This window comes from Culex quinquefasciatus, chromosome 3, assembly GCF_015732765.1.
Source record: "Culex quinquefasciatus strain JHB chromosome 3, VPISU_Cqui_1.0_pri_paternal, whole genome shotgun sequence".
Lineage (NCBI taxonomy): Eukaryota > Metazoa > Arthropoda > Insecta > Diptera > Culicidae > Culex > Culex quinquefasciatus.
The window spans coordinates 192,168,579-192,183,066 of record NC_051863.1 but is presented as its reverse complement, the minus strand read 5'-3'; the positions used below and the strand labels follow the sequence as shown (position 1 = coordinate 192,183,066).

The window sequence follows — 14,488 nt, the reverse complement described above, 5'->3', positions numbered from 1 at the left end:
TGTTTTATTTTTGTAGAAAAAAATGGTTTTTTCATTGTTTAAGAATGACAGGATATGTTAGTGGTTTTATCTTAAAGCCAACTTAAATTTTTCATGTTTTTTTTTATTTTAATTAAAAACAATAAATTTAAATCTGATATTATATCTACCACCCTTTCCTTTCCCCACTCAATTTGAAATCCTGTTTTCTAGAACTAGAATTTAAAAGTAATTTTGATAATTTTGAAAAAAAAACTAATGGTTAAAAATTGGGGGGTAAAACTACAAAAAAATCACTGGCTAACAAAAATCAAATCAATGTGTTTCTTGAGTTATATTTCATTATTATTGCTTAGATTTTATCTTCAACCGAGATTTATTTGTTTTACCATTCAAGATGTTTTCAACGTTGTCAATAAATTATGAAACAAGTTTACATAGGCACAACATTTCATCGTATTGTCGATTCAAGATCAAACTTTTCTGCGGCCTGCACAAGTAGTTGTAACAAGTAGCGTTCGAGGAAAAACAACTTGCCAAACAGGCATCTTCCCCCGAAGCATCATTTTGTTGACAAGAGCTCACTTGCTCAGACAAGCTTCCTTCCCGCAGACATGTTTCAACATACGTTGGGAAAACTGATTCAAACTGCTCGAAAAAAAAACCCAGGCCGTGGAAACTTTTCCAATTTTGCTTATAATGAGATAACTTTATCATTTTCCTTTATAGATAATATACACAGCAAAGTAGCAACTAGCTGGAAGAGATGCTGCGTCTGGAAAAGCTGGCCTCCCACCGCAATCACATGCGGCTTTTTTCCGCCCGGGCAGATGCTTAAAAAGCCAGTTCCACACCCACCCCCACTGGAAAGCTCAGCCTCAGCCGTCTGCCAAGTTTCGTTTCCGGTCGAATGCGTTATTTTCGCGCCGCCATAGTTTTCAATTATGCTGCCCGTTTCTCAGAGCACGGGCCAAGTGGCAAGGTGGGAAATTTTAAGACTAAAAATGGTCAAAATTCTATATTTCTATTTTTTGTCAAATTAAAACCTAATTAATTATTCTAAAACAATTTCGTTTTAAACATCTTTACCAAAAAAAGCGCAATTTTCTCATGGTTCTGTAAAATAACGCTTCAAGAAACCAAAATAAGAAGCTACATTTGAAACTTTCCAAAGAAGTTATTACTTGGAACGAGCCAGTTGAAAAGTTTCGTCTCAAAACTCTGTTTTCGGCGAGCGTCTCTGTCTGAGATGGTCTTTTTTTTTGGTGAAAATGATTGAAGTGATTTGGAGGCTTCCCTGAAAGACTCTCGTCATCGCAACGAAATCAATCTGAGTGCCGAAAAGTTTTCGGTGACTTTTCCTTCTTGGAAACCCCTCATGGAGCCGCGTGGTGGTCTGTTAAAGTTGCCACTTTCATGCTCTAGAAGTGAAGCCTTTTTCCAACGAAAAGCGCGCTCATTAGAGATGAATTCAAAGTTTTTTTTTTCAGTGAAACACAACGGCCATGAGCAAAAAAACTGTATAAAATATAGTTTCCCACAAATTATGGCTAGTTTCGCAGCCAACAATTGCCGTTCTTGTTCCATTTTTCATGTTGGCTGACAGAAGGGAGCGCAAAAACGACCACAGCAGCAAATGGCTGGTCGGTGGTGAAGTTTTGCCCACGCAATTGAAATTCGCTTTCCATGATAATGCAGAGTTGAAGTTATTATAAAAAAGAAAACCCCGCCCTCAGATGGTTGGACCAGGGTGGGCTAAAATTTTAATTAATCATAGATAAAACAAAATATTTTTTGAAACCCCATTTCAGATCAAAATGTTAGGTAAACAAACATTTAAAACATTTTTTTTTTAAGTTTCAATTTGCGTTTATCCACTGTAAGGGCATCTCCACCGCAGAGATCTAATTGCGTGGCAAACCTATCGGTTGGATCCCCAGTTTTAGCTTTGCTCTGTAGCTAATACACGTTTCCGCACCGCTGGGAGCTAATTTGGCTACTGAATCAAGCCCACCGCGGGGATCTAATTTATTCATTTTCCAATTTTAGCCGTTTTGTTGACCAAAATCAATGAAACTATGTTCTAGTATGATAGAACATGCTTCCAATTGCATTATATGTCCTTATTGTTTGCTTACATCTATGAAATATCATTTTCAATTTTTTAAAAGAGTTCATCCGATTAGCTCCCGACATATTTGCACCCCAACATTCGCACCGCGGGTAGCAAAACTAAAGCTAAATTAGCCTTCGAGTTCATTCACCGAAGAAAAAGTTCATCGGGGATCCGTTGAGTAGCCAAGATAGGTGCTCGAGAAGTCCCCGAGCTGCCGGTGGCTAATTTTTTCAACGATTTTTAGAATTATTTGTATTCGTTTTGGTTGAAGATGCATTTATTTTGATTATCAAATTTTAATAAATATTAAAGAAATGAGTTATTTGGTTCAAAACGACTTTATTCAATTGAAAAATTGTGGAATTTATGTTTATTTTGGTATTTTTAAATAAAAAATAATCAGCCACCTGTTTAATATAAGCAAACCATAAAAAAAATTTAAACATGAATGTTCAAAATTTATAAAATAACTGAACCGATTTGAACATTTTTAAATTATTTATTAAAATTTAAATATAGGGTAGGGAGTAAAATAAAAATACGAATACATTTTTTGTTGTTGTTTTTTTTTTCATTTGATTTAAAAATATTTTGAATAGTAGTACCGTAAAGGCTGATACGCAGATTGGAAGGAACGCAAAACTCCATGTAAAAAATGGTCAGGGAAAGGGCAACGAAAAAATTTTTCTTAAATGGTACGCAACTAAAAAGTAACAAAAACGAAAAGTGGCGTTTGACGTTTCTTCGCACGGTGCTTGTTTGCAATAAGAATCGAAGAATTGGAATTTTCCTTTTTGAATGCGACTGAAAATCACAAACGTATTGATAATGACAAACGTAATGATAATGATAATGTACAGGATATAATAATATTGAAAATCCCCGCCGAATCTCAAAGGCAGAATTTTGAAATTAAAAGGACAGATATAATTTTATGGTCGAAATGGAGTAAAAAAAGAAGTTGTCTTTATAGCTGTCGGCAGACATGTCAGCCACTATTGCTAGTACCAACCAGCAACCTCTGGATTGTGTGTCCAGTGTGCTGTCCAATTGATCCACACGGACGGGATCGAAATGAAGTTAACCAGAGTGAAAAAAACTTGACAATTATCATACAAATATCTATTTTCTGACTGAAAAACTCAATAATAAAAAATCTCAAATTTGGAAATTCAAAATTAAAAATATGCAGAATTGAATAATAATTTTAATATTAAAGTAATTAATTAATTAATTAATTAATAGTAAAGAAAGAGCTCAAAAATTTATAAAACAAAAAAACAGAAGTTACAAGTCGAAATTCCAAAAGCTTAAAACTCTGGAATTTAGAAATTCGAAAATAAAAATTTACGAAAAAAACACTATTTTTATCAAAAATACAAAAAAATGAATTCAAAACCAGGAATTTGAAAATTTAAGAAATTAAGAATTTAAAAATCGGGGAATTTAAGAATTTAAGAATTAAAGAATTAAAGAATTTAAAAATGTAAGAATTTAAGAATTTAAGAATTTAAGAATTTACGAATTTCAGTATTTAAGAATTTCAGAATTTAAGATCAGGATTGCATGGTTTCGAATCCGTATTGGATTATTTAAAATGTTTTGCTTGAATTTGGCTTTTTATTCAAAACAAATGACTTGTCTCTTGCATGTCCAGCAGTTGATCGACAATGCGTTGACCAAAATTAATCAAACGCAGCCCCAATCTGACCTCAAAAACTAAACTGCATCACCCCAGATTGCCAAAAGGTGGCCAAAAGTCATTTTTCATGCGTAAACTTGCAGCACAGGAGGGAAAATATCTCCAAACTCGAAGAATTGAAATCGAAAAATCAATCATCACTCCTAATGTAAACATTTACTGACGTGAGCAGGATAAACTCTTTGTTTATAAACTCACATTGACCTAATTACATTTTTTTTCTTGAAAAAACCATCCGTCAGACGATTTGATCCCGGTAGATCCCGGAGCTAACCTGAGTTTTGTTTAGATTCGGATGAACACGGATGAACTCGAACCTAAATTAGCTCTCGCACAAGTACCGCGGTGGGCTTGACGCGGGTGCCAAATTAGCTTTGCAACGCAATTAGGTCCCTGCGGTGGAGATGCCCTAAATAAAAAAATGCCACTCGTATCTGAATTGGAGGATTGAAATTGAAAAGAAAAAAAAAATAAAACTATTCTATAGCAGTTCTCTGATTCCCTGCCTTTTTTCGTTTTTCGATATGATTTAGTGTTCCAAATGCGCCAACTTTTTAGCAATTGAGCATTATTTTTTGTAGAGTTTCAAAAATACCTTGAACATATATTCTAAAAGTACCGATATTCAATCGGTCAAAATGACTCATTAACATTTTTCTTCCAGAATTCTAAATTTGAGAAAATAAGGGCAAAATGGAAAACACTCAGCAAAAGAATTTTCCTATTTTTTTTATTCTCAGCAGTGCCACATTTCCGCAACCAAAGATTGAATCAACAATGTCAAAAAATTGAAAATGTAGAAAAAAAAATCCAGAAACTTGAAAATATGTTTTCAAATAACTTCTCAAACAAAAAGGAACTCAAAAATTATATTTGAATCAAGGAGCACAGCAACACGACAAAAGTTATTTTATTTATTTGTAAAATGGATTTCAATCCAAAATTTATGGTTGCAAAACAACAGCTACCATCTCGGGCTTATGGAAAATAGTAGTTTATGCAACAAGTTGCAAAAAGAAGATTTTTTCAGCACGAGTTGTACATTTATCCAACGAGGTTTACCGAGTTGGATAAATACGACGAGTGCTGAAAAAATCAAGTTTTGCAACGAGTTGCTTACAACATTTTTTGCAATTCCGAAAAACGCTTATTTAATGGAATTTTATGTCAAACATTCATGTGTTTAGTGAATTCATCGTTCAAAACAAAACAATATTGAAAAATGTTACTTTTCGATACTAGTGCTGAAAAGTTCAACTTTTCAGCATCCATTTCAGTGCTGAAAAGTAGAACTTTTCAGCACTGTTATTGAAAGGTATTAGTTTTCCATTCTGTTATTTTTGGTAGGGAAAAGCAGGCCATTTCGTTTCTCCAGAAGGGCAGGAAAAGTTGACAGTTTCACAGTGGAATTGCAAAAAAATATTAACCCTCTACTGCCCAATTTTTTACGATTTTTTTTCCCTTGTTCCGGAGGTCATTTTGAGCAACATTTGTTCTATGAAAAACGTTACTTCTCTTGTTTTATGTTTTTCTTGTCTCATTTTTAGTATTTTAATTTGCATTTATTTTGTTAAGTTTACGTTTGTTTTTGGTAGTATTTGGCCTACTCTACCACCTCCTATAATTACATTTTGCCTATTTAATTTTTTCATGTTTTAAAGCTACTTTTTTATTTTTTGCTTGTTTTTCACATTTTCTGCTATAAAATGGCATCATTATCATTTAAATTGTAGAAAAATGCGTATAGGCATAGTTAAGGACATCTGAAAAATTACTGAATTCTTCGTTTTACTGAAAATATATGAAAATCCAAAGCAAAAGATCAAAAATTGGTTGAAAAATTGATTTTTGCCGATTTTTAAAATCGAAGCCCGTTTAAAGGCCGAGTTGGGTTGTAAAGGTTTAAAACAAAAAAATTTAACACACAAAAATTTTTAAAGTGTAAGAAAATGTAGATGGAGTAGTTTTCAATTCGTTTTTCTTCGATTTTTAAAAAAAAATATGCTTATGAAAAAAAAATAAAAAAAAATTTCAATTTGAATATATATGAGAAACGATATTTGTTTAATCTTATTAATTTGCATTTTCTAATATTGAGCAATTCCATGTCAAATAGGGAATCGGTTGTACCCGACCCTCTCCGATTTCAATAAAACTTTGAAGACATGTTATCCTAGGCATATATAAGCCATTTTTATGTATATAATGACATTTGACATTTGAGAAAAGCGTAAGTGTTTTAAATATTTTTGTATTTCGTAATTTACAAATTGCTGTATCTCGAAGCCGTGGCATCGTATCAAAAAGTGGGTGAAAACAAACTTGTAGGAAATTTGACGGGCTTTTCGAAAAAAATACACTGAAAGAAAAAAACACGCCAATTTTATGAGATTTTTTGATTTTTAAGTTAAAAAGTCAACTTTGAAGGTGAGCCCACGATTTTTTTTTTCGCTCAAAATTTTAGTGAAAATAGCCTAAGATGTTACAAAAAGACTCACGAAAAATGTAGGATGGAGCAACTCACCTTAAAAAATACAAAAATCATTTACTGAAACTGTTTTTTCAAAAGTGCTCTAAACATCAAAATTTTCAAAAACCGAACACGAGAGTCGATTCTCCAGACAATTTTACATAAAAGTCTCCATATTGACAAGTCCAATCCCTGTGAAGTTACATCGGTTTTAAAAATAAAAATGTTGAAAAAAATTGTTTTTTTTTTCATGGTTTTTGGCAATTTCTATAAGACAGACTTGATTTTTCATTCTCGAAAATATTTTTACTGGAAAGCTCGTCCAATTTCCCAGAAGTTTGTCTTTGACCACATTTCAATTGGATGCATTGGTTTACAGATATAAGCTAATTAAATCTCATAAGCTCATAACTGAAAACATAATATTTTTTCAGTGTAGGTTATAGTAACCTGTATAGTAAATTAAATGTGGCCAAAGACAAACTTATGGGAAATTGGACGAGCTTCCCGGTAAAAATATTTTCGAGACTGAAAAATCAAGTCTGTCATATAGAAATTGCCAAATACCATCAAAAACCTAATTTTTCAACATTTTTATTTTTAAAACCGCTGTAACTTCACAGGGATTGGACTTGTCAATATGGAGACTTTTATGTAAAATTGTCTGGAGAATCGACTCTCGTGTTCGGTTTTTGAAAATTTTGATGTTTAGAGCACTTTTGAAAAAACAGTTTCAGTAAATGATTTTTGTATTTTTTTAGGTGAGTTGCTCCATCCTACATTTTTCGTGAGTCTTTTTGTAACATCTTAGGCTATTTTCACAAAAATTTTGAACGAAAAAAAATCGTGAATTCACCTTCAAATTTGACTTTTCAACTTAAACATCAAAAAATCTCATAAAAGAGGAGAGTTTTTTTCTTTCAGTGTATTTTTTACGGAAAGCTCGTCAAATTTCCTACAAGTTTGTCATTGACCACTTTTTGATACGATACAACGGCTTCGAGATACAGCAATATTTAAATTACGAGATACAAAAATTTTTAAAACACTTACGCCCTTCTCAAATGTCATTATTGAGGGTAACTGGCTCCATTTACACAAAAATGGCTTAAATAAGCGTAGGATAACATGTCTACAAAGTTTCATTGACATCGGAGAGGGTCGAGAAAAAAGTACCTAAAAAATTCCTGTTTTGGGCTGGAATTGCTCTGTAACAGAATCCTCATCGGTTTAGTTTGCAAAAATTGTCATGTTTTTAACTGTTTTCCGAAATGATTTTATCAAAATAGGTAAAAACTAACTTTTTCAACAGGCAGAACACATATTTTTTTCTAATTTAAACAAATCTCTCTCTCTGTGACGATGGAATTTTTACCCCCACTTAAAAGGAATAAAATTTCTTGTTCATTGTTCGCCGTGTGAAAATTATAATTAATTTAATTTGTGCGCCATTCTTTATGCAATTCTTGAGCAAACTTTTCCCTCGGCATTCAGCGCACACAACGAACAGTCCAGAAGACGAGCGGGAAGAAGGAAAAGTCTTGTCAGAGGAAAATCCGCATCAACGAACCAGATTTGCGTTGCTCAACGTGTGGTGGTTTTCACGGAGGTTTGGCTGCTGCAGCAGGTTCGGGTAGTGCGTTAACTCTTGCACTAATAAGATCTTATCCGACCCGGAATCTAGCCGCTTTCACAAAAGGATCAACTTTTATGAGCCAATCCCGATTGCTTTCCCGGATAAAGTTATGGGGAAGATGAGATGTGGGAGGGGGAGGGAAGGATGAAGTGCAAGTGCACATGTGTTACATGAGCTTGGGAAAAGTTTACCACGTGCCTTGAAAGCTCACAGCTCTGGAAGGATAGAAAACTTCATGATGGTGAAACCGTTTCTTTTACTTAATGTTTAAGTGGAAATTATTTAACATTGAATGTTTAATTTATACTTTGTGAACCTAAGGTTGTTGCATATTCTGGTAGAATCAGTTAATTGATTGAAAATTCTGACCAAAGTTCAACTCAAAATCCAATTTGTCTACAAAAAACTTTAATTTAAAACTTGAGGAAACGTTAAGTTCCTCAAGTGTTCTATTCAAAATATCAAAATTCGAAAACCACTAAAAACCTTATCAATCATCAATCAACTTAAGCCCCACACTCACCTCGAGACAACTCTCGGCAGCCAGTCACCGCCGCAGTACTTGGCCAGCACCGGATCGTTGGTGCTGCTGCCGTCGTAGAAGATCAGATGGTCACGCTCGCCGGTGCAGTCGGACCACGCCCGGACCGCCCGGGACGTTTTGTTCATGCTGGCAATTGACCTGTAACGAGAGAGGGGAAGCAAAACAAGAGTTATGTTGTGAGGAAAAAATGTTTTGAAATCAATATTTCCTACAATTTCACTGAAATATAAAATGAGATGAAACGGATGTAGTTATTCTATAATCAGTTTTTATAATTCAAACCATTAAACTGTAGCATTTCTCAATTTTTTTTATTGGAACATAAACTTTTTCGTTGATTCTACGTCATTTTTGTTATTTTGGTCATTTTGATCATTTTGGTCATTTTGATCATTTTGTTCATTTTGGTCATTTGGGTCATTTTGGTCATTTTGGTCATTTTGGTCATTTTGGTCATTTTGGTCATTTTGGTCATTTTGGTCATTTTGGTCATTTTGGTCATTTTGGTCATTTTGGTCATTTTGATCATTTTGGTCATTCTGGTCATTTTAGTCATTTAGATAATTTGAGTAATTTGGGTCATTTTGATCATTCTGGTCATTTTGATCATTTTTAATATTTTGATCATTTTGGTCATTCTGGTCATTTTGGTCATTTTGGCCATTTTGATAATTTTGGTAATTTTTGTTATTTTGGTGATTTTGGTTATTTTGGTCATCTTGATAATTTTGATCATTTTAGTCATTTTGGTCATTTTGGTCATTTTGATCATTTTGATCCTTTTAGTCATTTTGGTCATTTTGATTAGATTGGTCATTTTGATCATTTTGTTCATTTTGGACATTTTGGTCATTTTGGTCATTTTGGTCATTTTGGTCATTTTGGTCATTTTGGTCATTTTGATCATTTTGGTCATTTTGGACATTTTGGTCATTTTGGTCATTTTGGTCATTTTGGTCATTTTGGTCATTTTGGTCATTTTGGTCATTTTGGTCATTTTGGTCATTTTGGTCATTTTGGTCATTTTGGTCATTTTGGTCATTTTGGTCATTTTGGTCATTTGGGTCATTTTGATCATTTTGGTAATTTTGGTAATTTTGGTAATTTTGGTCATTTTGGTCATTTTGGTCATTTTGGTCATTTTGGTCATTTTGATCATTTTGGTCATTTGTGTCATTTTGGTCATTTTGGCCATTTTGGTCATTCATTTTCATTTGGTTCATTTTGGTCATTTTGGTCTGTTTAACCATTTTGGTCATTTTGGTCATTTTGACTGATTTAGTCATTTTGCTCATTTTGAATCTTTTAATCAAAAAAAAGTTTGGTCATTTCGTATTTTATTGAGTTTTTTGTGTTTTTTTATGCTTTTTTTTTGATTTTTAAAGCCCTTCTTGTATCATCTTTGACTAGAAGGCATGGCTTCGAATGAATTTCTCTTTATTTAAAAAAGTCTTTCTGTTTTTAAATTTTCTCGTCTTGACATTTTGAAAAAAATGAAAGGACAAAATAGGATTTTTTTAATTTGTTCGGTAAGAAATTTTGATCATAAAATTCCAGCAAATTGAAAGCCAGAGATTTGTCCTTTTTTTCTTCAAAGGAATTTTTTTAGACCGGGCGAAAGGTCAGCAGAAAGATGGAGTGAAAATTAAATTTCTACCAACGTCCAGTTTGGCTTTTTTTTCTTCCGCCTCACAACGAACCAACCTCGTTTGCAGTTAATCTTGTTCGAGAGGATGTTAGGTAAGTCTGGCAAAAGGTAAATGAAAAAAAAAAATTTGCGCTATATCACTATTACAAGTTGTTCAGAAAGGTACTTCACAAAAAAAAGAGCTGGCGGGAAGGAATTTACATGTCGAGTTTACCGGTCAGTTCAAGTCAGCTTGGTGGAAAAGGTGGAAAATATATGGAAAACCACCGAAACATAATAAAGCTTTGGCGATTGAGGTTTCTATTGAAGTTTGTTAAAGTTCAGAAAGAGCAATAAATTTGTTTCGCTCAACTGAAAAATGAAACTTGCTGTGCTAAATTTCCCAAGTAGAGGCTGAAGTTAAGCCCATTCTAGAAATTGCATTTCACCACACAAGATTACATCAGCACATATGAGCTGTAATCACTGGTGGTATCATCGCTACGAAACTGTGCACCTGATTTCCACGAAAAACACGTTCCGCGGGGGAATTTTCGAAATTTCGCGAGTATAAACTTTGACAGTTTATGAACCCCTTCTTGAGGTGTGGCAAAGCAACGGAATGGAACCTTGCCAAAGACGCCAACGACACTGCCGAGGAGTGTGGGTTAATAAATATCACTGATTAAATTAGTCGGTCGTTGTCATGTTTCGGTTATGAACTCGGGGGTTACAGCGAAAATTGTCTTTTTGGGAGTAGCTGGTTTTGCTGTGATTTTTATTGGGATATGTAAATTTTCGTGGCTAGGGAAAAGAGATTTTCAAGAAAATTAGATAAGATGAAGTTAATTTTGCAACTGAATGATGCCAAATTATAATTTGCTGTTATTTGATTCTATTTCTTAGAATAAAAATCATAAAAAACGTTTTTACAAAGTAAGAAACTATTTCAAGAATTTAAAGTATACTTTAAGCTTCCAAAACATCCCATCTGATAAATGACTCCACTACATCCCAACAAATCCGTGTCTATAGGTTAAAACTTTCCTCTTAAACAACCCAAATCCGGAAGTGGTGGCGACTGCTGCTGCTGTTTAAGCTTTTCTTTTCGTCCTTGCATTAATTTCGTCCCGCGCCACCACGCAGCTCGTCCACCGGAAAAACCAAGCTTCAAAGTTTTTCCCCTCCGAAAAAAGGTCCAAATTCTTCTCCGCTCGTGCATACAAAAGTCGCCAGCCGAGCTCGCAAAAAAAAAGAAAAGTTAACTTTGTCCGTTCTTTTTTGCAAGCTTTTCGAAAGGGAAACAAACACGTTCATAAATCATGCATACTGCAGCGAAACTTTCGGTGGCCAGTGACGGGGAAAAGTGGTGGAAAATCCCGCAAATATTGTGACCCAAAGAATGCTTCCCTCCATGTGCCCCGCCACTAAGAAAGTTGGAGTTACTCAAGTTTTTCACGCCAAAAAAACAACACCAACTCCGAGCGAGCAGAGTCCACTATAAACTGGGTAAGAAACTGAAAGGGAAGCTTGGGAAATATTGGAAACTTTTCAATTTTTGCTGATGGTGTCGGATTGAAATGCCAGACACTCGCCTTCCGGTTTATCGCTAATCGCATGGATTACAAACACCCGAAAGTTTTTTCGAGAAACTTGCGATTTTTCGGTAGTTGATAATGATGCAGCTTTTAATCGCATCTTGTGTAGAGCTGTTTCATTCGATTTATTGTATTTTTTTTTGTTCAATCTGGCTGATACTTTTTTGGTGCCTTCGGTTTGCCCAAAGAAGCCATTTTGCATCATTAGTTTGTCACTATTATTGTCCATACAAATTTGGCAGCTGTCCATACAAAAATGATAAATGCAAATTCAATAATCTGTCTATTTTGAAGAAATTTGTTGATCGATTTGGTGTCTTCGGCAAAGTTATAGGTATGGTTAAGTACTACACTTCAAAATGATACACGGTAAAAAATTAGAGATTTTTAATTTCACTTTTTGTCACTAAAACTTAATTTGCAAAAAAATATAATTTCATTTATTTTTGTTATGATTTAGGTAACATCAAATGCCAACTTTTCAGAATTCTACAGAATGGTCATTAAGCTAGTTATTATTATTTTTTTAACCAATATTGATTTTTTTTTTTTCAAAAAATCGTAGTCTCGGTCGCAAAAAATTTTCGATGTAAAGGGTACTTTATTGAAATTTTGATAAAGGGCACAGTTCTCAAATGAAAGCCATTCTATGTATTGCTCAATGCGTTTACTTTATTTTATTATTTTGTACACTACTCGAATAGAGCTTAACATCTGTTTCATTTTTAGAAATTGGATTAAATGAATGAAATGATTGAATGAAATTTGTGTGTACCTTTAATAAGTTTCACGATCAATTAACGAATGAACACATTTGTTCTGATGGTGTGAGTTGGTACCATTATTCTTTCAATTTCGTCACAGAGCCCACAAAAAATTTTGAGGGTACGATTCTTTAGATTTAAAATCAGGGTGTAGGTATCCCTAGTAACATTTTTAAACTTACAGGTTTTATCATGGTTTTGAAAACTCTCATACGGCCTAAATAGGCTTTTATGGCCTACTTAAAACCTAAAATGTTACTAGGGTATGTTACTTACCATCTTTGTAATTTAAATTTCTTTATTTTTTAAACTTACAGCAACTTTTTGCTGAAAGAAATCACTTTGAATCATAAGTTTGTTTATTATGATTTCCATACAAATTCGGCAGTCCACCCTACAAAAATTGTTTCTAAAATTTCTAAAATCTGTATTTTTGGGGAGTTTTTTGGTCGATTTGATGTCTTGGGCAATGTTTTAGGTGTGGATGAGGACTGTATACATTTACTCGGAAAAAAATGCTGATTGAAAAAAAACATCGTCACTGGAAAAAAAATATCGTGGAAAAATATTTTTTGTTATTTTATTTTATTGAAATTTTTTATTGAAATGACCATGACTGTGAAAATAACGATTTTCCGACAAACTAATCAGAAAAAGATGTTCCATTTTTATCTTTGAATGGCCACGGATATATGAAAAAGACAAAAGTGATCAATTTCGAACGCCTCGACCGGAATTTTGAAGCAATATGGCCCCAGAAGCTAGCCTGAATTTTTGGGCACATTTGGTTAAGGTTTAGTACATCCACCATTGACCTGAAGTTAGTATGGAACTTCTAAAAATTTACTATGGAAAATTTTCTCCTTCAACCTCTTCTTAGTGAAAGTTTTCCAAAACCCAATCCAATTTCCTTATTCTTAGGTTTCTTATAGGTTTTGATCCAGGGAACAACTTTGTAGAATATCGCAAAGCGCTAGGTTGATCCCGAAAAGATACTGGATATTTTTTAAGTACACAGCAAAAAATCCGATGGTAAAATCGCATGCAAAAGCATGCACATCACCTTCGTCAAAAAAGACACTGAATATTACACTCTGCATGTTAAATTTTTGTAAACACAAAAAAAAGTTGCAACCGACGGGATTCAAACCCAGCTCCAACAGTAAGGACTGGCGCCTTAACCCGCTCAGCCATCAGACCGATGTAAAACGGAAAGAATAAAAGTATATATGAGCTTGACATTTCGGTCAAGTAAGTTTCCCATACTGATGAGCTACATATTTCAGGGTGTAATATTACACATAATTTCATAAAATATTGCAACATTTATATTACACCCAGGCAGTGTTGCAAAAGAGTGATAGAAAAGCTATCAATAGATTATCTCTGCACCAAAAATATCCGAGAGTATAGCGGCCGTCACTATAGCTTGTGAGATCTCTTCTTGTGTCTCGTGATTCCCAGCGATGTCATTCTCCCTCTATCACTCCTTCCCTTTTCCTCGACTATGCGCTATCACCGCTGAGTCTCTCAATCTCTCCGAAAATTGCAATGAGAGAACGCGAGATGGCGATTAGGAGCCGACCACGCATGACGCCCCTTCAAACTGCGTTTGCAAAATTGGTTTTGTGGCAGCTTTTGTGGTTAAACGCTGTTGCGGTAGGATGATCGTGGAAGCGAGAATGAGAGAGAAAAGGAAAATGTCACTCGCGAGTGGGTAAACACGAAAACGTGTTCGGCTATGTTCGGCGCTGAGAGTTTTAATGAAGAGAGAAGAGCAGTTGTATTTGGGGCATGAATATTCAGGCGAGATAATTGTAGTTGCTGAGAGCTGATATTTTGATATTTTAACAACCCTGCACCCAGGCCTTTTACACGCAGCTGGATTACTACTTTATTTGCTGTGTATGGAAAAAATATAATGTGCTCTAAAAATATACCTGTATATTTTCGGGGTTAATTCCTAGCGCTTTGTAATGTTTTACAAAGCTGATCCCCGGATCAAAACCTACAAGAAACCTCTAATTTGAGAAAAATTCATAGGGTATAGGA

The 14,488-nt window shown here is 34.2% G+C and overlaps 1 protein-coding gene across 2 annotated transcripts in view; it reads right to left on the bottom strand.

The window, feature by feature from the left end:
- The window catches only part of LOC6031035, a 260,819-nt gene that overhangs the window by 25,542 nt on the left and 220,789 nt on the right, over nucleotides 1–14,488 (bottom strand). For both annotated transcript variants that reach the window (XM_038261456.1, XM_001841835.2), the window contains exon 10: nucleotides 8,427–8,585. In XM_038261456.1, coding sequence (XP_038117384.1) covers nucleotides 8,427–8,585 — 159 coding nt within the window. The remainder of the gene's footprint in view (nucleotides 1–8,426; nucleotides 8,586–14,488) is intronic.